The sequence below is a fragment of the Nomascus leucogenys genome, chromosome 1a (assembly GCF_006542625.1).
Source record: "Nomascus leucogenys isolate Asia chromosome 1a, Asia_NLE_v1, whole genome shotgun sequence".
In the NCBI taxonomy this organism is placed as follows: domain Eukaryota; kingdom Metazoa; phylum Chordata; class Mammalia; order Primates; family Hylobatidae; genus Nomascus; species Nomascus leucogenys.
Genome location: NC_044381.1, coordinates 5389395 through 5412596, shown reverse-complemented (window position 1 = coordinate 5412596; position 23202 = coordinate 5389395). Strand labels below are relative to the sequence as shown.

The 23202-nt window shown below is 39.5% G+C and overlaps 1 protein-coding gene and 1 long non-coding RNA gene across 3 annotated transcripts in view; one reads left to right on the top strand and one right to left on the bottom strand.

Annotated features, from left to right (window-relative positions):
• CDC37L1 (cell division cycle 37 like 1) overlaps positions 1-19748 on the bottom strand; it is a 28780-nt gene extending 9032 nt beyond the window's left edge. For both annotated transcript variants that reach the window (XM_030807464.1, XM_030807022.1), the window contains exons 1-5: positions 19402-19748; positions 14236-14517; positions 10816-10909; positions 1825-1940; positions 1161-1283 (exon numbers count right to left, since the gene is read on the bottom strand). In XM_030807464.1, coding sequence (XP_030663324.1) covers positions 1161-1283; positions 1825-1940; positions 10816-10909; positions 14236-14517; positions 19402-19533 — 747 coding nt within the window. In that variant the 5' untranslated portion in view covers positions 19534-19748. The remainder of the gene's footprint in view (positions 1-1160; positions 1284-1824; positions 1941-10815; positions 10910-14235; positions 14518-19401) is intronic.
• Positions 19749-19773: 25 nt separating this feature from the next.
• Positions 19774-22830, top strand: LOC115833547. The gene is made up of 4 exons (XR_004028981.1): positions 19774-19913; positions 20135-20263; positions 21240-21344; positions 22482-22830. It is a non-coding gene; the product is annotated as an uncharacterized LOC115833547 (long non-coding RNA).
• Positions 22831-23202: the final 372 nt, after the last annotated feature.

The following is a 23202-nucleotide window of genomic DNA, read 5'->3' as shown; positions in this document are numbered from 1 at the left end:
AACAATGACAAACTCATTACACTACCATTAATAACACTACCATTAATAACATTTTTATTTAAAAAAAATTGTTTTCCAAAACAAAAAAATTTAGTGAGAAGAGAGATGCTTTTTCCTTCAGTTTTTCTAAATCTAATGTCTAGCTTTACAGAAGATGGCTAGATTCTCATATTTGTACTTCCGCATTAATCTCTATTGTACACTACTGAGAGAATGAAAATGAAAATTAAAAATAACATCTTGGTATTATTATGAAAATGGTATCGACAGAGAACCTCCTGAAAAGGTCTTGAAGCCCCTAGGGGTTCCTGGACCACACCTTGAGAATCTACTCTCTAGGGTGTTTCTAGGAGAATTTCTGGGTGTTAAGGCAGGCACTTGTTCAACTTTACTAGGAAATGTTGTAAAGTGGTTGATCCAATTTATACTTGCACTAGCAGTGAACGCAAATTCTTATTGCTCTACTTCTTGGGCAGCTTTTAAATTACTGCAAATCTTGTGAGTGTGAAAGGTACTTAATCTTTCTAGACATCTATTTTTCTTCAACATGGCCAACATCATCTAGTATGTACTGCTTCCTGTGAATTCATAGCATAAACATTTCTTCAGCTCATTACAAAAGTTCCATAAATATAATTTTAAAGGGTGCATAATATTCTATGCACCATGGGTATTTTTAACTATTGCCTTAATTGCTGAATTTTTAGGTTGCTTCCTATTTTTTCTTTTATTAAACACCAGTTTAAACACATCCATTAATGTAAAGTCTGATTTCTCATTAAACTGTTGAGTTCTACACATGAAGAATCCTGTATCTATTTTGCTCAATAATGCATCCTGAGCATCTGAAACAGCTGTGCTTTGCATTAGGCACTCAATATTTACTGAATGAATTAATGATGGAACACAAGTTTCCTGAATACACACATTCATTTAAATGGGTCTCAATTTCATACACATGCTGTAGTACAGCCTCTTATATAGCTCTTTTAAGTTTAAATTAGCAAGAAATTAGCAATATAAAGTTTCTTTTCACAAGAAAATCTACAGAATTTAGCCTGTGGCATCCTGCTTAGATGGCTTCTATTGATATGAATAGAACAAAGAGGTCTCAGCTGGGACCAAATCTTCCCATTTATCAATATCAAATAACTACTTACTTTGGCTTTCTGGAAAAATAAACGAAAACACCCTCTTGGATCCACATTACAGTTTTTGGCCATTTCCATAATAAACTGCATTACAACAGCTTGATGTGCAATTTGTTCCATTAAAGCCCCTTTCTGAAAAAGATTTAAATGATGTAAGAAACAAATACATAAATATATTTAATTGGCATACTGATTCAAACTTTGAATATTTAGAATACTTTTGATTTTACTCTCTTAAGCTGTAAGTCAAATACTTTACAAACATATAAAGAGTATATCTTAGGTTTTTTTCATTATTGGTATGTGGACCAGAAGAACTAAAGGAAGACTATGCTCTGAACTTGATTTAATACCATGATTACTGTCTGGATTTTTAAAATACGACTTTCAAATTAGTTTGAAAAGGATTATAGTAATATGAAAACAAGAGAGATGGGGGTGGAGTGGCAGAGAAAGCATAGTGGGAAAGTTTCTGTATGCTAACTGAAACAACAACAGCAAAATCCCACATTAAACTCAAGTAGATCTGAAAGCAAGAAAGGGTAATTCCATCTAATGACCTTCCTGCTTTCTTTTAAAGGACTTAATGTAGAAAACAAAACAAAACATCAGTAAAGTATGAAATCAGATTTCCACTAAGGTTCCCAGAAACTCAAGGTTCACATAATAATACCTTCTCAGCTTCTAGGTGAAAACACCATAAAATAAGATATTTAGCAGTTTCTTCACATACAAGGTATGGATGGTCAGACAAAAATCTCTGGCTATCATCCCATCGACTCAACATACCTGTAAAAAAAGGAATTGAACCATAAGTGTCAAACATTTTCTTTCTTCCCATAAGGGAAGAAATACCAACCATTCTTAATTCATTAATCTCTCAATGGTATTTTTAAATGATTCTCTTTAAAGACAATTCATATTACCAGAGCAACAGATTATGGTAAAAGAGCAAGTGAGGGACAATACTCTTTAAAGCAATACTTAGTAGACTGGAAATAGCTCCTAAAATTCACAGAAAGTTTTAGTTCAGATAATTAATCAGGCCAGAGTAGCCAGTTCAATATTAAAAAGTCCTGCATCCACGAATGCCCACAGTCTTGGGCAAACTGAGAGTTAGTTATGTAAGCCATTTACTCATGATGTCTGTTATAAACAAAGTCTTTTAAATATTAGTTAAGCATATTTGAAAATGGTTGTCATTTTGTTTCAAGATGTCAGAGAAATCCAAATACTGTTTAAGTTATATCTACACCTTTATCTAAATTAGTAGGAAATTTGGTCAAAGTCAATACCACCGAGAAATCACGGAACCAGCAAAGTGTTGACTTTTTAAGGTTGTCCAGTCAGTCATAACTGAATAGATTTTTTTCTTTTCTTTTTTTCTCTTCTTTTTTTCTCCATAAAGATGAGAGTCTTATTATGTTGCTCAGGCTGTCTTGAACTCCTGGCCTCAAGAGATTCTCCTGTCTAGGCCTCTCAAAGTGCTGGGATTACAGGCATGAGCCACTGTGCCTGGCTAACTGAATAAATTCAATATAGCAATGTTAGGTTTAGATTCCTTAGACTCATGCAAAGAAGTCTGGATATTCATGGAAATTTCGTAGAGCTGACTCAAGAGTTTAGCAGTAAACTTTTCCTGTAGGCACAAAATGAACTCCTATATATTTAATTCCACATCAGTACACAAGAAAGAACAAAACTGAAGACAAATGTCCTACTGAGAATACACAGTAACAACGTGAGTCAATCAAAAATAAATGATTCATTTTTTCCTCACTTAAAAAAAGGGGGTAGGACCATGCACGGTGGCTCATGCCTGCAATCCCAGCACTTTGGGAGGCCAAGGTGGGCGGATCACCTGAGGTCAGGAGTTCGAGACCAGCCTGGCCAACATGGTAAAACCCTGTCTCTACTAAAAATATAAAAATTAGCTGGGCATGGTGGCAGGTAAATCCCAGCTATTTGGAAGGCTGAGGCACAAGAATTGCTTGAACCCAGGAGGCAGAGGTTGCAGTGAGCTGAGATTGCACCACAGCACTCCAACCTGGGCGACAGAGCAAGAGACTCTGTCTCAAAGGAGATAAGCTGGGCATAGTGGCACATGCTTGTAATCTCAGCACTTTTGAAGGCTGAGGCCAGAGGAATGGTGAAGTCCAGGAGTTGCAGGCCAACCTCAGCAACGTAGTAAGACCCTGTCTCTACAGAAAAAGCTTAAAAATTAGCTGGGCATGGTAGTGTGCACCTGCAGTCCCAGCTACTTGGGAGTCTGAGGGGGCAGGATCACTTGGGAGCCTAGGAGCTAGAGGCTGCAGAAGGTATGATGGAACCACTGTGCTCCAGCTTGGGCAATACAGCGAGACCCCATCTCTTAAAAGGATTAAAAAAAAGGATAAAGACTGTAGCATTTTCTCATAGAGTATTCTAAGCTTTATAAAGTTATTTCCCCAACGCTTTGGACATAATGATTAGGTCATTTGAAGTTCTGAGAAACAGAATGACTATGGAAGTTACTTAAAACTCTTCTTAAAGTATAAGAATATTGCCAGGTGTGGTGTAATCCTGGCTATTTGGGAGGCTGAGGTGAGAGGACACCTTGAGCCCAGATGTTGCAGGCTGCAGTGAGCTATGACCTCACCACTGCACTTCAGCCTGGGTGACGGAGCAAGACGCTATCTCTTAAAAAAGCCTAATGATGGCCGGGCGCGGTGGCTCACGCCTGTAATCCCAGCACTTTGGGAGGCCGAGGCGGGCGGATCACGAGGTCAGGAGATCGAGACCATCCTGTCTCTACTAAAAATATAAAAATTAGCTGGGCATGGTGGCAGGTAAATCCCAGCTATTTGGAAGGCTGAGGCACAAGAATCGCTTGAACCCAGGAGGCTAACACGGTGAAACCCCGTCTCTACTAAAAAAAAAATACAAAAAATTAGCCGGGCGAGGTGGCAGGCACCTGTGGTCCCAGCTACTCAGGAGGCTGAGGGAGGAGAATGGGGTGAACCCGGGAGGCGGAGCTTGCAGTGAGCCGAGATTGTGCCACTGCACTCCAGCCTGGGTGACAGAGCGAGACTCCATCTCAAAAAAAAAAAAAAAAAAAAAGGCCTAATGATTCCTGGGACTCAGATTTAAAGAAAGCACAATCTTATTTCTAATACTTGAACCCATAAAGTAAATCCTATGAAGCAGTTTTGCCTTAGCTTTTTTACACTTCTGGAGAGGTAATATTTTCAACTCTATCTACCATCCACGATAAAGCATTGCTCCTCTTGTTTACTTTTTCATGGCAGCATTATGACTCACTGAAATATCAAAAGCCTTATCCATTCTGGTTTATTTTGCAGGAAGGATAACATGAAAGGGTTCCTGACGCTTGGGGCCATGGGGAAGGGTATCATTAAATATTAATTTTTTTTTTCTTTTTGTTGAGACGGAATCTTGCTCTGTTGCCCAGGCTGGAGTACAGCAACACGATCTCAGCTCACTGCAATCTCCGCCTCCTGGGTTCAAGCGATTCTCCTGCCTCAGCCTCCTGGAAGCTGGGATTACAGGCGTGTGTCACCATGCCCAGTTAATTTTTATATTTTTAGTAGAGACAGGGTTTCACCATGTCAGGCTGGTCTCGAACTCCTAACCTCATGATCCACCCGCCTTGGCCTCCCAAAGTGCTGGGATTACAGGCATGAGCCACCACTCCTGGCCAAATGTTAATATTTTTTAACTACCTATTTAATACCTGAGACAAATTAACACTTGACATTGAAAATGCATTTTTTTTAATCTGAGAAATACTATCACTTGATTTCAAAAATGCACACTGAATTAGTATGAAATTGAGAAGTTCAGTTACAGGTAGTCGATACAGACCTTTGCATAAAGAGTGTGGAATTTTATGAACAAAATAAAGACAGGTGGGGCGTGGTAGCTCACACCTGTAATCCCAGCACTTTGGGAGGGCGAGGCAGGAGAATCACCTGAACACAGGAGTTTTTTGGTCAGTCTAGGCAACAAAACGAGACCTTGTCTCCACACAAAATGAGATAATTAGCCAGGCGTGGCGGAGTGCACCTGTAGTCCCAGCTACTTGGAAGGCTGGGGCAGGAGGATTGCTTGAGCCTAGGAAATTGAGGCTGCAGTTGCTATGATCTTGTGACTGTAATCCAGCCTGGGTGACAGAAAAAGACTGTGTTTCAAAAAATAAACACATAAAATAAAGAGAATCAACAACTCAGTGGAACAGCATATACCTCAAATTACTGATATTATTTTGGAATTTGTAAACAAACTTGTATACAAATGGAGAGTAACAATTTAAGACAGTGGCTGAGAAGACAGACTAGAGCTAAACGGCCCAGGTTCAAATACTGGCTTCACCATTTTACTACTGCAGGCCCCTTTATATGCCTCCATTTCCTCATCTGTAAAATGGGGCTAAAAATAGTACCTAACTCAGGATTTTCATTACAATTAAATGCTATTAATTCATATAAAGCACTTACAACAGTGCCTGAGACATAGTAAATACTCGATAAATGATAAACCTCCATTCAAAATGTTTATTTAGCTAATCCTTTGGTTAAGGATAATATAGTCATTTAAACTAGCCAAACAATTTCTCTGAATGCTTGGAAAACCTCACTTTGACAACTTTAGATATTTTAATCATATGCTTTAACCTGTGTATTTCCCTAGTGAACGTCTAAATCTCAATCCATCATCAACCTTCGATATGCCACCTGATTCCTAAAATGGTCCTGAAATACACATGTCCTTCCTTATTACTGATTTCCCTTCCCTCTTTCATTATACTTATAGAATTATTATTACTATTAATTTATTTATTTATCTTGAGAGACAGGGTATTCCTCTGTTGTCTAGGCTGGAGTACACTGGTGCAATCACAACTCATTGCAGCCTCAACCTCCTGGGCTCAAGAGATCCTCCCACCTCAGCCTCTGCAGTAGCTGGGACTACAGGTATAAGCCACCACACCTGACGAATTTTTTTTTTTTTTGTAGAGATGAGGTTTCACTTTGTTGCCCAGGCTGGTCTTCAATCCCTGGGCTCAAGTGATCCTCCAGCCTCAGTTTCTCAAAGTGCTGGGATTACAGGCAGGACCACCATGCCAGGCTTAGAATGATATATTTTAACAAACTACACTAATTCATTTTAATTTCTCTGTGTACTAAAAATCTCCCAGCTAGTTTGTGAATTACCTGAGGAAAGCTGTATGATCATTTCCCATATTCCTAAACTCCAGATCTCCTATATTTCCAATCATCTACCACCATATGCATTTCTACTGATATGCCTGCACGTAAACCCATCTTACTTGAAACCAAACCCATACTTGTCTCTCTGCCATCCTACAATGCTTCCTAGGCTCCATGTTACCAAATCAAGCATTCTAGAAATTCCTCTGACATTTCCATTTCTCCCACATCAAATTGACCACCAAGTCCTGTGGTTATACTACTATGATCAGTTAATATAGTGAATCACATTAATGAGTTTTCTAACGTTAAGCCATTTTGATTCCTAGGATAAACTCTTTGAAAAATTTTTTTTCAGATTATAAAAATAAAGTTTATTTATTGTAAAGAATTTTTAAAATCCAGAAAATAAAAGTTATCTGTAATTCTACCACAAGAGACTACTGTTAACATTTTAATATATTTCCTTCCAGGCATATTTTTGAATGACTTTTTAAAAAACCAAAATTAAGGCTTGTCATGGTGGCTCACGCCTGTAATCCCAGCACTTTGAGAGGCCGAGGCGGGCGGATCATCTGAGGTCAGGAGTTCAAGACCAGCCTGGCCAACATAGTGAAACCCCATCTCTACTAAAAATACAAAAATTAGCCAGGCATGGTAGCAGGCACCTGTAATCCCAGCTACTCGGGAGGCTGAGGCAGGAGGAACGCTTGAACCCGGGAGGCGGAGGTTGCAGTGAGCTGAGATCACACCATTGCACTCCAGCCTGGGGGACAAGAGCGAGATTTCGTCTCAAAAAAAAAAAAAAAAAAAAAATTAAAATCATATACATTTTCTAATCATTTCACTTCATATGTAAGAGTGCTTTATATTAAATGTTTTTCAAAAATAAGATATTGATATGTTTTGTAAAAGCAATAAACAATTACATTGAAGAGGTTGTAAATATTCATAGAACAAACGAAAAAAATCCTATCATAGTATTTGTGCAAATTTTTATAGCTCTTGGTAAAATTTCCAGTGACAACATCCTACACAGATTAAAAAAAGCTGAATCACAGCTAACTTTGGCTGAAAGTGAAGATGATGTGCTCTGAAAATTAGATGACTCAAAAAGCAGCTCTGATGATCATAAAGCCAGTGATGTCAAACATGCATATAACTTTGAATATAACGGTTGTGAAATTTAAGAGATAAAAGCCTTTGTTTTTAAATTAATATTTTATATTTATAAAATGTGAATTAACTAAATTAATAAACTAAATACAAATGTAGAGGAAAAAATCAGATTTCAATGCTTTATAATATTCCATGATATACTGTACCATTTACCATTAGGTGGTAAATTCCACCTAATTGAAGGGTAAAAGCAGCACAAGAAAGGCAGTCAACAATTGTATAAGGGAAAAAGTTAGGAAAAACTCTGAAGAATGTAAGTACAAATAAGACCACAGAGAAGCACGGGTGTAAAGCCCCTATAGCCCTATACGGCCTCCACACACACCAGGCCTATGTCATCCAAGAGTCTGGAATGCAATAGAAGTCCAGAAAGCGTCCAACTGGAAGCTTTAATTACATCTCCTATTGCAGATGTGTTTAGAAGAGTATACCAGAAGCCATTATCCTAAGCAAACTAACAAAGGAACAGAAAACCAAATACCGCATGTTCTCACCTATAAGTGGGAGCTAAATGATGAGAATACATGCACACATACAGGGGAACAACACACACTGGAGTTTACCAAAGGGCGGAGGGTGGGAGGATCAGGAAAAATAACTAATGGATACTAGGCTTAATACCTGGGTGATGTAATAATCTGTACAACAAATCCCCAAGACACACGCTTACCTATGTAACAAACCTGCACATCCTGCACATGTACCCCTGAATTTAAAACAAAAGTTAAACAACAACGAAAAAACAAAATAAAGGACTATCCCAATATAGTCATCATTTTGGTAAGCTTTCTTCTTTCATCACAATAAGCATACATCAGAAATCTTCCATCAAGCAGGCATAGCCACTTGTGTCACACCTCTATCAACTCTGTGCCATAATTCAGTCCACAGGGATTATTATCTCATCATTCCCCATGACTACAAGTTGGTCCACTCTCCACTGACGGAACTTGGTAAAGCGGAAATTGCAGGTATTCCAGGTCCCTTGTTAAGATATATCTATTCCAGAGTGGGAAATAAAACACATGAAAATTTTGAGAGCCTACTACCTTTGTAACATTCCTGGGGATCCAATGTGCTGTGGCAAGTAATATATCTCCTCTGAAGTTAAAGTCAATATGCATTTTCAGTAAGAAACAGGCACAATGTGACTCTGGGAACGGCTATTGGTCTGGCTGGGTGTGAAAACAGCAAGGCTCTGATATTTATTACAAGATAGTATATTGGAAGTTCACAACACATAACGGCAAAATGATTGCTTATTAATCACCTGTGGATGTTAAGTCAGTTTTTTTCCTCAACTATCTCATTATTTGCACAATAGTTTCATAAATTCAGGGGTCATGGTGGCATAGGTTTGTGATTATGCATAGATTCGACAGTGTAGACTTTCCCCTCAAGGATGTTCCAGTATCCTAATCCAGTTTAGCCACTGAACACCTAATTTGCTAGTAGCGAAAAACACCAAAATCTCAATATGGCACAAAGCACTGCAGAGATCAGCCAGCCATCAAGTAGCAGGTTGATTACCCTGGTCCCACTTCATCTCAGAGGGACTGGTAATTCCTCACTTGAACGAGCCCACTCTAGATGTGGAAGTGCCCACCCTCCTTGCCATGCTTCTAATCAGTAACACATCTGTAGTCTTACTAAATGAATTATTCACCATATCACACTATTTTTTGACCCAGAAACTCATTTTACAGCAAAGCAAATGAAGACTGTAGGGTTCATGAAATTCACTGTTCTCATCACGAACATCACTACCCAGAAGCAGGTTTTATAAAATGCTGAAGATACATCGTGCCAGATGGGTTACAACACTTTGTGATATTTGGATATTTTCCTAGACAAAATTGCTTCTGAACAAGGCACTCAGCTTACAGCAAAAGTGAAAGAACTGCTTCTCATTTACTAGGTTTCTCATGGCTCCAAAGCAACCAACTTTCAGAGTGCCAGCTGGGTGAAAACACCTTGAGGAATGTTGTTTCACCAGATGCAGTACATGCTCTGAAAGAGCAATCAGTGTATGATACTATTTTTCCTTCAGCAGAAAAACATGGGCCTAGAAAGCAAGGACTGTAGGCGGGAGTGGCAATTCACATATCACAACTAAGATTCATGTGCAAATTTTTTGCCTTCTATCCTTATGACTCAAGGCTCTGCTCATTTTAAGATTTTACTATCTGTCCAAGGGAGGCTTGTGTATTCATTTTTTTCTATTATAAATAATACCACATTGATTATATGTAGAAAAACTTTGTCTTTTTCTTCGGGTACTATTCTTTAGTTAACTACAGTCTTTTTCTTTAAAATGAAAAGTATGAGCAAAGTGAATATTTTATGAATAAATTACATAAAAGGAAGGGAAAAAATTGAAAGTCATATTTATTGTATTGACATAACTGAAGCATAAATGAAATTCAAAAAACTTTGGGTAAATAAACAACAATAGGAAAAAGATTTCAAAATGCCATTTAAAAAGTTCATGAACATATTACAAATAAAAACCATGTTTACTAAATTAACATACTACTTGGAATTAAAAAAAAAAAAAGTTTTAAACCTTAACTGCTAACACTTCCCAGTAGCATTTTCATGCCAGCGGTATCATGCTGCGTATAATTCTCGGAACACACCATGCTGTTTCCTAACTGCCCGTCTCATGCTGTTGCTGTTGGCTTGCCTCCGTTATACAGGAAAAACTCCTATCTGTTCCTCGAAATCAAGCTCAGATGCTGGCTCCTCTGGGAAGCCTTCACTTGTATCAACCCCCCTCTTACCCTTTTTCCCCAATAGAAAAAACCTATTTTTCAGTTCTTTATATATACATTTCCATTACTATATTTATCTGAGTAACAGTTCAAGGATCTGCCTGAATTATAAAGCATCATATCCAAAACCTGAAAAAAAATGAATAATCTTTTAACCGTAAGGCAATCAGATTCCAAGGAAGCAAAGAGGAAAAAGAAAAAAGCAAAGACTAGTTGGGAAATGGAAAGAGGCTATGGAATACATAAAGTTGTCTTAAAGGTAGTATACTATATAATAATACTTTTGCTTCTCTTTACCATTTGGTTTGCTCTGTCGATTAATTTTATTTATAACCAAAAAAAAAAAATTCTAAAACAAGATCTATACAGCTGTGCCCGAAGTAGCTACAAAATTGGAGTTTGCCACTTTTCTTTTTGGCTCTCTTTTTATAAATCCATTTTTTGTACATGTACATATGATACCAAACATTACAAAGAAAGAAATCCAAGTAGTAGACTTACCAAAATGTCTGATTTTTTGCTCATATTTTTGCATAAATGATTCTGATTTATCTTCATCTTCTGTGTCTTTTCTTTTATCTTGATTAATAAAACTCTAAGAAAAAATTTTAGAAATTTAAATCAGATTTTAAATTCTAATTGAATCTTCTTTCTCAGATACTGAATACCTAGCAATTCTTCCTATAGACAATATATGTGGTATAGTATCATACTGATATTACATGATTAAATTCATCTGTTAAACTATTTTTAAAAATTAAAATTTTCTTGTATGGGAGTCTTATTAATTTTGTCTAAAATGATATATGAGGACGGGCGTGGTGGCTCACGCCTGTAATCCCAGCACTTTGGGAGGCCGAGGTGGGTGGATCACGAGGTCAGGAGTTCAAGACCAGCCTGGCCAACATAGTGAAACCCCGTCTCTACTAAAAATACAAAAAATATCTGGGCGTGGTGGCGGACGCCTGTAATCCCAGCTACTTGGGAGGCTGAGGCAGGAGAATCTCACGTGAATCCGGGAGGCAGAGGTTGTAGTGAGCTGAGATCATGCCACTGCACTCCAGCCCGGGCAACAGAACAAGACTCCATCTCACAAAAAAATACATATGATATAGCTGTGGATATAGGTTCATCTTAGAAATCATACAGAAAAACAACTGAATTAACCTTTTTGGTGAGCTGAATTTCCCAATTAAAAGCAGGTATGGAAACATCCTTTATATTTTACATGCATAATTTACTTGTGCACTATTTAATTTCTATAAATATTTGCAACTCTTGCCTAATCTTTCGAGTTCTTGCTGGAAATAAACTCAGAAATTCAAAGCACATAGAGAATAAATGATATTTACTGTAAATTCTTTATTAAGACATAAACCAGAAATAGACGTTGTTGTTGCGTGTCTTTTTTTTTTTTTTTTTTTTTTGAGATGGGGTCTTGCTCTGTCATCCAGGCTGGAGTACGGTGGCACAATCGTAGCTCACTGCAGCCTCAACCTCTTGGGGTCAAGTGATCCTCCCACCTTAGCCTCCAGAGTAGCTGGGACTACAGGTGTCTGCCACCATATCCAGCTAATTTTTAAATTTTTTGTAGAGACGAGGTCTTGCTATGTTGCCCAGGCTGGTCTTGAACTCCTGGGTTCAAGCAATCCCTTCACGTTGGCCTTCCAATGTGCTGGGATTACAGGCATGAGCCACTGTGCCTGGCCCTTTGTTGCATTTCTAATAAACTTCTTAGAAGACACCAAACAGTTTGATTTTTAAAGTCAAGTACAAATTTCTATTAAGGAAGTACTAATTTTCAGTTAAATAAGTCATAAAATATACCAAGAATAAAGTTTGTATCTAGCTAGAAAAACTGGCAGAAGTTTCTTAGAACATTCTGTGATCATATTTATACCGTTATCATCACTGCCAAAAATAAAAATTGCAAACTAGATCACTGCCAGTTTATAATCAGGGAGCACTCAAAAGTTTACATATTTCAAAATAAAAGATTTTTTCTTCATACAGTCTGCCATCTAGACCAGCACTGTCCAACAGAAATACAACCCAAGTCACAAACGTAATTTGAAGTTTTCTATTAGCCACGTTAAAAAGCAAAAAGAAACAGATGACATTAATAAATTATTTTATTTATCTTAACATATCCAACCTATTATCATTTCAACATGTAAGCAATACAAAAACAATTATTAATATTTTACTTTTTTTTGGCACTAAGTCATTGGAATCTGGTGTGTATTTTACACTTACAGCACATCTCAATTCGGACTAGCCACATTTCAAGCACTCAATAGCACATGTGGCTAGTGGCTATCAAGTTGGATAGCGCAGATCTAGACCAGTCCTCTCAAGTCTCAAGCTCCCAGACAAAAACCAGTGTAGGATTTTGAGCAAATGACTGGAACATAAAGATAGTCCTAATTAATTTGTGAGATAAATGTAGGCTGTCTTAGAACCTAAGTTTAAAGAAATAATTAAAAGCAAAGACAAAATGAAAATATTTTCTTTGTGACCACTGTGTTAAAGAAGAGACATTAACTTTACAAAACAAGAAATACTACTTTGAACATTCCTTCTGGAAGAAAAAAATTATTTTAAATAGTTTTGGGATATAAATGCAGAGCAGAAAATAACACAAGACACACCCCTTAAAACAATATATACAGATATAGCAAATGACTCAGATAAAGAATGATCCCATTGTGGAGGGGGAGAAAAAGTATATATAAATTAGTACAGGCACAGAGAAAGTCGAGAAAGATATGACTCACTGTTAAAGTACTGATAGGGCTAGTGGCGATGTACACTTATCTATGTGTGTTACTGACTGCTGTAGCAGAACTAGAGCTGGTCCAGGGAAAGGCAACTAAAAAAGTTCATGAGAGTAGGTGAAAGCAGATGCCAATTGCAACGGGTCTCACTGTTGCCCAGGCTGCAGTGTAGTGGCACAATCTCAGCTCACTGCAACCTCTACCTCCTGGGTTCAAGTAATCCTCAAGCCTCAGCCTCCTAAGTAGCTGGGACTAAGGCAATACAGGCACATGCCATCATACTCAGCTAATTTTTGTATTTTTTATAGAGACAGGGTTTCATCATGTCACCCAAACTGGTTTTGAACTCCTGGACTTAAGTGATCTGCCTGCCTTGGCCTCCCAAAGTGCTGGGATTACAGGCGTGGACAACTAAGCCTGGTCTATTTTTCAATAAATATCATTTTATTCCACATTTAAAACACTAGTTCATGAAGTTTTGCCTTTTCTCCCTTTTTCATGCATTTGAAAATCAACCTCTAGAAACTCTAGTTTTCAAATGGAAAACTGAGGTATAAAACCCTGAAGTTTGAAAAATATGGGATTTTAAAAGTCTAAGCCTTCATTCTTAAAGGCACTTACTAAAGGATATTCAACACTTCTCTTTATCTTATCTCTCAATCCCACGGTTAGGAACTTCTCACATTTAACCCATCACTAAGTTATCAAGTCACTCTACTTATTTTTCCACTTAGTTTCTTCATTTCTAAAAATAAGGTGGTTGCATTAAAGGTACTCTAAAGTAGTGATAATCAACGTAGGGGGTACAAAATATGAGATGTGGAGGAAAATATTTCATAACTGATATATTTTCCCATCCTTATATCAAATTTTTGTGAATGTTCTTTAATATATGTAATATTTGGCAGTACATTTACATAAATATGTATTTCAGACTGGTCACTTAACTGCCTGGAGTCTGCAGCTCTACAGCAAGAGCTTTGAGACTTTTTGACTTTCATAAACTTTTCAAGCACCTTTCATAAGCTGTCAAAATTGAACACTGTTTATGAGATTCTGCTGTTTTGCTACCAAATACGCACAACTGGTTTGTACAAACACTTCAGTTTTTCTTCTTTCATTATGGCCCAATAAAAGGTCATACCTTATTAAAAACATCCTTGCTAATGGCATCCATGCTCCACAGACACATCTTCTCTCTTTGTACCAGAGCTGCTTCTTTCTGTCGCCACTCTTCTTCCCGTTGCCTCAGTTCTGATACTGCTGTTTGTGCTTTAGCATGCTCCTGATCCAAGGACTCAGAATTATGCAGTGCTAAGCTACCGAGTTTCTGTTGAGCTTCAGCAAGATTCCATTTGCACGCCACAGAGCTCTTCACAAACTCTTTCTGCTTTTGGCAAGCCAATTCAATTCCATGACTATACATCTGGATAAAAACAGTATTTGTAAGAAATGAAGAAAGCAATGGATGTTTGTGCAGCACAGTTCAATTTTTCTTAATTCAAAGGATTTCTGTACAATATTTTGGTATATAGTATATCCTGTGTTCTAGGTCTGCAGTCACGTTTTTATATCTTAGTCCTTGTTTCATCAACTACTTTTAAACTTCTTTGTTAATTTATGCCTATCCCCTGACAACCAACAGCAACAAAAAGCCTGGTAACTATCACAGTGTCTTGCATAAAGCCAGTGCCTAACAAACATTTAATTAATAGTCTTCATAATCCTGAACAAGCAGAATAATGAGGACAAAGCTTAAATCTAGTTCATCACCTCAATACTCAACATGCTGACAAACCAGGCCTTTATAATTTTGTTCTCCAAATTCTTCACTACAAAAAAACCTCCTTTTATCTAGAAGTAATCATTTCTTGGTTTCTACTTTCTATCTGTATTTTTTCAATCCTTGGTGATTTGACAAGGTCTTATTGGATATTTATATTTATAACTGATTATATCAGACAGATATCCTTTAATTTATTCCTAATCAAAACAGGCAAAGTATATATATATATATATTGTGATGGAGTCTCGCTCTGTCACCAGGCTAGAGTGCAAAGGTGCGACCTCAGTTGACTGCAACCTCTGCCTCTGGGGTTTACGTGATTTTCCTGCCTCAGCCTCCCAAGTACCTGGGACTACAGGCATGTGCCACCACACCCAGCTAATTTTTGTATTTTTAGTAGAGACAGGGTCTCACCATGTTGGCCAGGATGGTCTCGATCTCTTGACCTCGTGATCTACCCACCTTGGCCTCCCAAAGTGCTGGGATTACAGGCGTGAGCCACTGCGCCTGGTCGCAAAGTTACATTTCTTAAAAGTGACAATGGTCTACCCTGCTGACCGTACTACTCCGAAGCAGTAGTAGTTTTATTTACTTAATTACTACATGTAAAGTACTGTGATAGACATTCAATACCCTATATTCCTTGGCTCTATAAAACAAAAGCTGAAGGCACATTCTTTATGACTTCTTAGTCAAATGTAGATCAACTTCAGAATAATTTCTCTCCAATCTGTTCCCATATCTGCATCACTATTCAAGCCCTTATAATTTCACATGTGAATCATACAAATGCAGACTCTTATCCCAAGCCATTCTCCACTCCACTAGACTGGAGTGATCTTTCCAAAAAATGAATCTGATCTTTTTTTTCATTCTTAGCTTTGGGATAAAGTACATACTCTGTGGCAAAGCCCTTCGCGATGTCATTTCCCATTACCTCTCCAGACTCAGTTCCCATTGCTCTTCTACTTGTTTGCTTATTCTTCCCTTTCCCACCCTTGTCCCTCACTTCAATTTGGCAATCTTGTTTCTTCATGGTAACTCCTACAGAAACTCCTATCTTCATCCAGATTCTGGCATGCCCTAAACTTTTTCTGACCCAGTCTCTCCCGACCCAAGTTATGCATATTTCTATTGTGGTGTTTTTCATACAATATCATGCTTATTTGTTTACTGACTGGTGGTGGCAAACAATTCTGAGGCAAGTAGTAACCAAGGACCCTACCTCTTAGCTGAGTCTTCAGGCAAACTCAGGTTTGTACTGGGACAAATGTGGACACTGTTGCTATTCAGATGTTTTATTTACTCATTCAGCAGGTTTGGAGCCCAGGTACTATAAACCATGTCCCTAACTAACCAAATAAAATATTTATTTTTACTTTTTGTTATCTTAGAATAGGATCAAGAATAACTGTAGACTAGCTATGCTTAAAACAGGACCAGGAAAAGGAGAAAAATTAAGCTATAAAACTTATTTTGTAAGAAAAGATGTAAGAACTTTCGTATATAAAACTTCTTTTGGCCGGGCTCAGTGGCTCATGCCTGTAATCCCAGCACTTTGTGAAGCCGAGGCGGGTGGATTACCTGAGGTCAGGAGTTCGAAACCAGCCTGGCCAACATGGCGAAACCCCGTCTCTACTAAAAATATTTAAAAAATTAGCTGGGCATGGCCGGGAGCTGTGGCTTACACCTGTAATCCCAGCACTTCAGGAGGCCGAGACAGGCAGATCACGAGGAGGAGATCGAGACCATCCTGGCTAACATGGTGAAACCTCGTCTCTACTAAAAATACAAAAAATTAGCTGGGCGTGGTGGCGGGCGCCTGCAGTCCCAGCTACTTGGGAGGCTAAGGCAGGAGAATGGCATGAACCCGGGAGGCGGAGGTTGCAGTGAGCCAAGATTGCGCCACTGCACTCCAGCCTGGGTGATACAGCAAGACTCCGTCTCAAAAAAAAAAAAAAAAAAATTAGCTGGGCACGGTGGTGGGCACCTGTAATCCCAGCTACTCAGGAGGCTGAGGCAGGAGAATCACATGGGCCTGGGAGGCGGAGGCTGTGGCGAGCCAGTATCATGCCATTGCACTCCAGCCTGGGCAACACAGCAAGACACCGTCTAAAAAAAAAAAAAAGAAAAGACAATATATCAAGAAAAGTAATACGGTAATATGGATAAATAGAAATTATCTTGCATTTTCAAATTATTTGGGAGCAAATATTCTTTTCTTAAATTGAACAATTCTAAAAATAATTGATGTCTTAATTCTCCTCAAACTACCCAGACAACATTTGGCCATTTGGGCAAACTATCCAACACGTATTCAGATGATTAAATAAAATATTAGGTAACATTCTAATCTATGACCATATGGAAGTTTTAGAGGGACATTAAACATGATCTGCCTTTACATTAATTGGATCTAAGAACTACATATCACATACTACATTGAGAAGTCTAGCTCCCCCTTATTTGACAAAATTAAGCCAAAGCTGTTTTTTAGGATTATAAAATGTTAATCAATTAAACATTTTATTTTTTCCAAATATTCCAATCCAAAAATTTAAGTCTTAAAGCCAGCAAGACCAATAAGTAGGTTTGTAATAAACACATGAACTTAGAATTAATAATCAGTTTGCAAAAAAAAAATTTTTTTTTTTTGAGACAAGAGTTTTGCTCTTGTTGCCCAGGCTAGAGTGCAATGGTGTGATCTCAGCTCACTGCAACCTCTGCCTCCAACAATTCTCCTGCCTCAGCCTCCAGAGTAGCTGGGATCACACGCATGCGCCACCACACCTGGCTGATTTTGTATTTTTGGTAGAGACGGGGTTTCTCCATGTTGGTCAGGCTGGTCTTGAACTCCCCACTTCAGGTGATCCACCCGCCTCGGCCACCCAAAGTGCGGGATTACAGGCGTAAGCCACTGCGCCTGGCCCACTTTGCAAATTTTAATACCATTTAAAGGTAGTTTCAGACAAAGTTTTATAGTACTTCACACGGTGGGCAGTGCAGTAGGTGGGAAAATATACTGGACTAGGAGTCATAAGTGGGTTCTAGTTTTAACCTGGCCACTAACTAGTTATATGGCCACAGGGAAATCACTTTTAATGAGATAAGCTTACTCACTTCTAAAATCTCTTTCAGCTAAACAAATTTAGAAGTGCACAAGTAAGAAATTAACATACAGATATTCCTCTAGATTACTTCTGTAATTCAACCACAATGCACTGAAATTCTTGACACCCTTTTTTCTCTTCATATGCCTTCAATAATGACAATGGCACCTGTTGTTCACTCTTCTTTCCTCCCTAACACATCATGTGCTTATAATATATTTTGTATATAAAGATGACACTAGTGATCCAAAATTAGTGGGTGACTAATGATGGACCCATCAACTCTCATTCTGTCCTCCTAAAAAATGTCTTGTAGTTCCCCAGTGACTAGCTGGCCAAAGTACAGACAGTGGTTATGAAACAGCATTTTTCTCTGCGTGAAGCCAACTAACCCTGTTAGCTGGGCATAAGATTGATAATGTCACGCTTACTGGCAAGCAATTTAACTCATCCTCATTAACATCTAGCAAAATAAGTTGAGAGGAAAACCACTATTAAATCTGTTACACTCTTGGGAACCCCGTTTTGCAAGAAGGCGGCAGACACTTATGATCCATTGAATATATTAGTGTTTAATCTGTGATCCTGAAATATACTTCCAAAACACACACGGATTCGGAGAAAAAAAACAGGACAAGGTGATGCGAGTATGTAAGTACCCCCTAAGATAGGTCCCTGAAAAATCCTTAATAGTGTATCACATTTGGATACGTTTCAATGGCAGGAAGGCAGGAATGCTGGATTGAAAACACAATACCAGGAACCTAAGAGAAGTCTGAAGGAAAAGACAAGTATATGCGTACACATTTTCACTGGAGAATGACGTGAAGCAAAACTAAACAAGAAAACAGTAAGGCAAAGATGGTCACGCGAATGGGAGAGGTGTACGCCAGCGTCAAAAGCGAGGTTTAAAGAATTCACTCAGTTATCAATATCGGTGAAAATCGCATGTGAAATCTTTGTCAGGACTCAGTGGGATGTTGAACTACAATCATTCCCTGTTCCTATCAACCGTGCACAAGTATGCTAGAGCCTTTAACAGAATAAAGTGCTCGGGGAAATCCTCTCACAAGAGGACAAAGGGTCAATGTTACAGCATGAGCCGCCCCAAATCTGGGTGCTGTCAGGAAGGGGAGATGGAGGAAGGTATTCCAAGGGTGAATAGGAATCAGCCAAGGTGAAAGAAAAGGTGTGCGTGGAGGTGGAGGTTGGTAATATATGGCCACCCCGTCTCCCCTCCGAAGATGCTATAAAGGGGTGGGATGGCATCAGGCGTCAGGTCCCAGGTCCCTGGTCCCCGGCAGTGAGGTGGGCGTAGAAAAAGGCGTAGAAGAGGGTCTGGGAGACGCGGCATTCCAGGGGTTTGGCGACAGCACCACTCCATCCCTCCGCAGAACGCAGGCCCCCCTCTCACCTGGGCGCCGCCGCCCGGCAGCTGCGGGCAGCGGGGAGAACTGGGGAACACGTCCAAGTCACTCTCTTCCTCAGCCTCACCCTCGGCCCGAGGGAGGCTCCAGGGTCCCGGAGGCGGCCACGGTTGTTCCATGTCCGGCTGCTCCGGGTCCTACAACCGCCCCCGGCCCTACAACTGCCACTGCCAACAGACTTGGCGTGAGTGGAACCTGCTGCGCCGAGCCAGAACCCCAGCCGGGGGCCGGGGCCGTTACCCAGAATCCCTCTACTGGCCGCGACGCCGCTGCACACCCCGCGATAGCCTGGGCCTCGCCACCGGCGGACAGCGGAAGAAATAGTCGGCACGGTGCGTCACTTCCTGTTGGGGCGGGGCTGTGGAGGCGCGTCCCGGCCCTTTGCGTGTAGGGGATGGATCCGCAATTATATTCATGTTTTAAGCCCCGTTCTCTTGCAGCTTTTCGGCACTGCAAACTTAACCGCTAATGGCGCTATGGGTGGAGAAACGTTTGTTAGGTAACGTTATATATTGTTATCTGGTGTTCCCTATACCGAAAACGGCGGGTCCTGGCCGCCGGGAGGTACTCGGACCAGGTGTCCCCTTTGCATGTTGCTTGAAAATTGCAACTCATTCCTTTACATTGACATTTAAACCAGTGATTCTAAGGCAGAGTTGAGACGGAGAGAGGAGAATTTTGAACAAGCGGAGCCAATTTTCCTCTCATTTCTAATTACAGGCAACAACAGAATTCTGCGAAACTTGGTTGGTTGCAGGAGTACACCAAAAATAAAGTACCGGAGCGAGCACGGCTTCAAAAAAATTAGCATCAGTACCGCTAGCAGCGAACGCATAAGAAGGGCTTCCTGTATGCCTACGTATCTTGTTTAAGCCTAAAGATATGTACTCCGTTTATCCCCTTTTTTTGAGAGAAGGAAATAGACCCAACATGCCCGAGATCACACATTTTACAAGGAAGAGGTAGGATCCAGCCCCAGGGAGTTTAACTTCAAAACTTGCACCTTTAACAGTCAGGTCTTGCTGCCCTACTCATAAAGAGACCCAAATAAAAACAACATGACGCCATTTTTTTCCATGTATTTAGATTGGCAAACTTGTGAAGTCGCTTAATAGCAAATGTGTACCAAGACGTAAGGAAATGATGTGAGAATGTCATTAGTGTAACCTTTTAAGAGGAGTTATTTGACAATATGAGAGGCTTGAGCGGATTGATTCAGCAATTTCACCACTAAGAAAGTATGCAACAATTATTTTTGCACCAATATCCAAAGATTTACTACAAAGATTTCTGGCAGCAATTTTTGTGTGTGTGTGGCAAGAAAAAAAAAGCATTCTAATTGTCCATCGATAGAGGAACTTAAATTATGGAATATTAATACAATGGGATATTACCCGTTTTTAAAAAAGTAAATTGTATCCAAATATGCTAATATGTAAATACCTCCAAAAGGTATTGAGTTTTAAACAAAGCAACTTGCAGAATTAAACATATGCGTACGTATACAGAGAGAGGAGAAGAGAGAGGGATGGTATTTGTTTACGTGTGTGTGTGTGTGTGTGTGTGTGCAGAACATTCCTGGAGGATATACAAGAAACTGTTAATGATTACCTCTGCCGGGTGAGCCTAGGAAGGAAAGCTTCTGAGGATCTTTACTTTTACATTTAGCCTCCCTGTACTATGCTGTTTGAATATTTTTCCAATGAATGTGTACCATAATTATAGTATTATAACAGTACAAGATCATAACAGTACAAGATTACTATAAAATTAATTACAAATAAAAGCTGAGAATCACTTTTGTACCTAAACCTTTTGAATTTAGGGGTGAAAGTCACAGGAGAGACTGGAAAGGGAGGAAGAAAAGAAAAACATTTTTCTCTTTGCTTCCATGAAGCCACAAAGTGCTTTGAATAGTGCCTGGCATAAAGTAAGCCCTATATAAACGCTAATGCTGTTAGTTTTTCTCCTACCTCTTTCACTACTTCTCCTCAGTCTTCTTTCCTTCTAGCTGACCTCTAACTTTAGAGTTCCTCATATTTTGGCCAGTGAGGAGAATCTTGTCTATTCCTGTGGCTTTAAATAACATCTGTGTATCTATAATTCTCAAATTGAAATCCAAGTCCTGACCTTACCCCTGTGCTCCAGACTCATGTCTACCTGCTGATTTGTCATCTCTTTTTGAATGTTTCATACACATCTTAAATTTAACACATCCAAACCCTTGATCTCACCCCCTTCCCCAAACTTCTTTGGGTCTTCTCCGTGTCAATCAATGGCATCACCATCCAGTCCAAAACCTAGAGTTCAGGCTTAGTTCCTCCCTCTCCTTTACCTCTCATACCAACAGCAAGTCCTGCTGTTTTTACCCCCAAATACATCTTGAATCTATGTTCTCTCCTGCTTTACTGCATACTCCCTAGGCCAGAACACTATGATTGCTTCTCAGAACTACTGCAGTAGTCTTCCATGCTTCTGTTCCATTCTTGCTCCTTACAATCTCTTCATACTCTTGCCAGAGAGATTTTTAAAAAATACATAAATCACGTCATGTCTCACCCCTGCTATATCAATTATATGCTTTCAATGCAAATAACTGAAACCCCAGCTAAAAGAAACCTAAACTATAAGGACATTTATTGCGTATTTAACAAAAACAATGATCCCAGGATAGGCTTAGCAGTTCGAAGATGTCATTAAAGATTCAGGTTCAGGCCAGGTGTGGTGGCCTACACCTGTAATCCCAGCACTTTGTGAGGCCAAGGCAAGTAGATCACTTGAGGCCAGGAGTTCAAGACTAGCCTGGCCAACATGGCAAAACCCCATCTCTACTAAAAATAGAAAAATTAGCCAGACCTGGTGGTGCATGCCTGTAATCCCAGCTACCCGGGAGGTGGAGGTTGCAGTGAGCTGAGATCGCACCATTGCACTCCAGCCTGGGTGACAGAGCGAGACTGTGTTGCAAAAAAAAAAAAAAAAAAAAAGAAAGAAAGAAAAAAAAAGTCAGTTTCTTTCAATCCCTATCCCTCCTCCCCAGCATCCTAAATCTGTTTACTTTCATCTTCAGGCTTGTTACATCATGGTTGCAGGATGGGTGCTACAGCTCCGGACATCACATCAAAATATGGCAGAAGCTAAAGGAGGAAGAGAGAGAAGGAGGCAAAACAGCTTAATTCACTTGTGGCTCTCATATGAAGAATAAAGATATTTCCCGAAAACTTCTAGTGAAATCCTTATATCTTATTGGCCAGAACTGGCTTAAATAAATTATGACTTGTTGTCTGGAGCTGGATGCATTGCTACCTAAACAAAACTGGAGTTCTGTTAGCAAGGAGGAAGAGTTTGTGGCAGGAAGGTAGGCAATCACATTCTCTGCCATAATTGATAAAGTTCCTGTGAAACCTAGTGGCAGCCTAATTCCTGAGTGTCATTCCTTTCTTTTTTTTTTTTTTTTTTTTTGTTGAGATGGAGTCTCGCTCTGTTTCCCAGGCTGGAGTGCATGGACTGCGGTGGCGCCACCTCAGCTCACGGCAACCTCCACCTCCTGGGTTGAAGCGAGTCTCCTACCTCAGCCTCCCGAGTAGCTGGCATTACAGGTCTGCACCACCACACCCAGCTGATTTTTGTATTTTTAGTAGAGATGGGGTTTCACTATGTTGGCCAGGCTGGTCTTGAACTCCTGACCTCAGGTGATCCATCCGCCTCGGCCTCCCAAAGTGCTGGCATTACCGGTGTGCACCACTGCACCCGGCCCTGAGTGTCATTTCTTAAACCCTCTCCCTAACACC